The sequence below is a fragment of the Crocuta crocuta genome, unplaced genomic scaffold, assembly GCF_008692635.1.
Source record: "Crocuta crocuta isolate KB4526 unplaced genomic scaffold, BGI_CrCroc_1.0 scaffold949, whole genome shotgun sequence".
NCBI classification, from domain to species: Eukaryota; Metazoa; Chordata; class Mammalia; order Carnivora; family Hyaenidae; genus Crocuta; species Crocuta crocuta.
Genome location: NW_027531290.1, coordinates 199,609 through 201,388, shown reverse-complemented (window position 1 = coordinate 201,388; position 1,780 = coordinate 199,609). Strand labels below are relative to the sequence as shown.

General features: G+C 38.3%; 1 protein-coding gene across 1 annotated transcript in view; it reads left to right on the top strand.

Annotated features, from left to right (window-relative positions):
• RNF128 (ring finger protein 128) overlaps positions 1–1,780 on the top strand; it is a 102,554-nt gene that overhangs the window by 86,409 nt on the left and 14,365 nt on the right. The window contains exon 3 of the mRNA XM_077771491.1: positions 1,750–1,776. Within this exon, the coding sequence (XP_077627617.1) occupies positions 1,750–1,776 (27 nt within the window). The remainder of the gene's footprint in view (positions 1–1,749; positions 1,777–1,780) is intronic.

The following is a 1,780-nucleotide window of genomic DNA, read 5'->3' as shown; positions in this document are numbered from 1 at the left end:
TGTAGGTAGCAAGTTGGCTTTTCTCTTGCCTCTTTTAAGATTCTCTCTTTAACCTTTACCATTTTAATTATAGTGGTTTTTTGTTCTTTTGTTTTGTTTTGTTTTGGTGTGTATCTCTTTGCATCTATCTTATTTGGAACTCTCTGGGGTTCCTGGACCTTGTTATTTCATTTGGAACGTATTCCTCTCATTTTGCCTGATGTTATGTATTTATTTCTCTGTATTAGGCAAATCAGCTACCTTTCCCAGCTTTGAAGGAGTGACCTTGTGTAGGAGATGCCCTATAGAGCTCAGCAGCGCTATCCTCCTGGCCACCTGTGCCAGGCTCTCAAGGGACAACCCCTGTGTGAGCTGTGTGTTACTGCTTGCTTTGGTGGGGCCACAGCTCTGGCATGGGGGTGGGCAGGGCTCTCAGTGAGGTATACCCTCTAGCACCAATAGGCTAGAGGAGGAGTTCCAAAATGTCACTGCCAATACCAGCATCAGCAAGTTAGAGGGAGTTATCAAAAATGGCACTTGCCAGTGCCTCCTTCCTCAGAGTCCCAACAAGTTTCTGGCTCTCGGGCATACACTTAAAGCTGGTATTTTTACACTGGGTCATATGGTAAGTGAGTCTATGCATTGAGCCCTTTGAGAGAGTACTCTCTGTTCCCTATTTTAGTGGTTTTCCTGAAACTAATCCCTGTTGGTTTTCAAAGCCAGGTATTTGGGGGGCTTGTCTTGCCTATGCAAGATCTAGAGGCTGGGATACCTATGTGAAGCACAGATCCCTTACTTCTTAGGTAAAAGTTCCATATTTTTGAGATTCCTCTCAATTTTGGATCACTGTATCTGGGGTGTGTTTTGTCTGTTTTTAGTAAGACTATGTCTCTGCCTCTCTTACCCATTTTTGATGCTACTTTTTTGTCCTTTGTTGTGGAGGTTCTATTTATCCAGTTTTCAGCTGTTTTTCAGAGGAAATTATTCCATATGCTGTACAACTAATTTGTTGTGTCTGTGGGCGGAGGTGAATTCAGGATCTTCCTATGCCACCATCTTGAATCCCCCAACTTCATTTCTGATCTGATTATGCATATTTTAGACCTTATTTCCTGAATGAGTCTTGGGCTTGCTTTCTCCTATCTAGACCCATATACATATATGTTCAGTGAAACAAGGAAGGCTTACTACTGCTCTCAGACTCCACCATCCTTATAAGGCAGTAGTGGTTACAATCAGTAATTTCCCCCCTAATATGAAGTCACAGTGTATGGACTGGTATTATTTTCATGTTACAGGTGCTTAAACAAGCTCAAAGATTTAATTACCTGTCCAGGATTATTCATTTAGTAAGTGACAAAGTCATATTTTGAATCTAGGTCCATTTGAATACAAATGATGTGTACTTTCTACCAAATAAGATATAACTCAAAAAAGAAATGGGAAAAGATGCATTTTAAGATACTCTAAGATTGAAAATAGGAAAAGTGCTTTGGAAATTCATACATCTGAATCCATTTGCAACAGTAGCTTTGTCATTGTAACCCAAAGATGCTATTTAAGAATGTATGGAAACATAAGTGAAAAGTTTCAGCAATTTGAAAATTCTGCCTGATAACAGATAAATGGGACTTTTATTATGGTTAATTAAATTATTGCTAGAAATTCATTTATAATTAACTTGTACCTGATAAATATGTATTAATCCTCTCTACCTTTTTCATATTTCTTTTAAAAATATTTTTTCTAATACCACTCTTTATATTGCAGAGACAATTAAAGGCAGATGCTAAAAAAGATA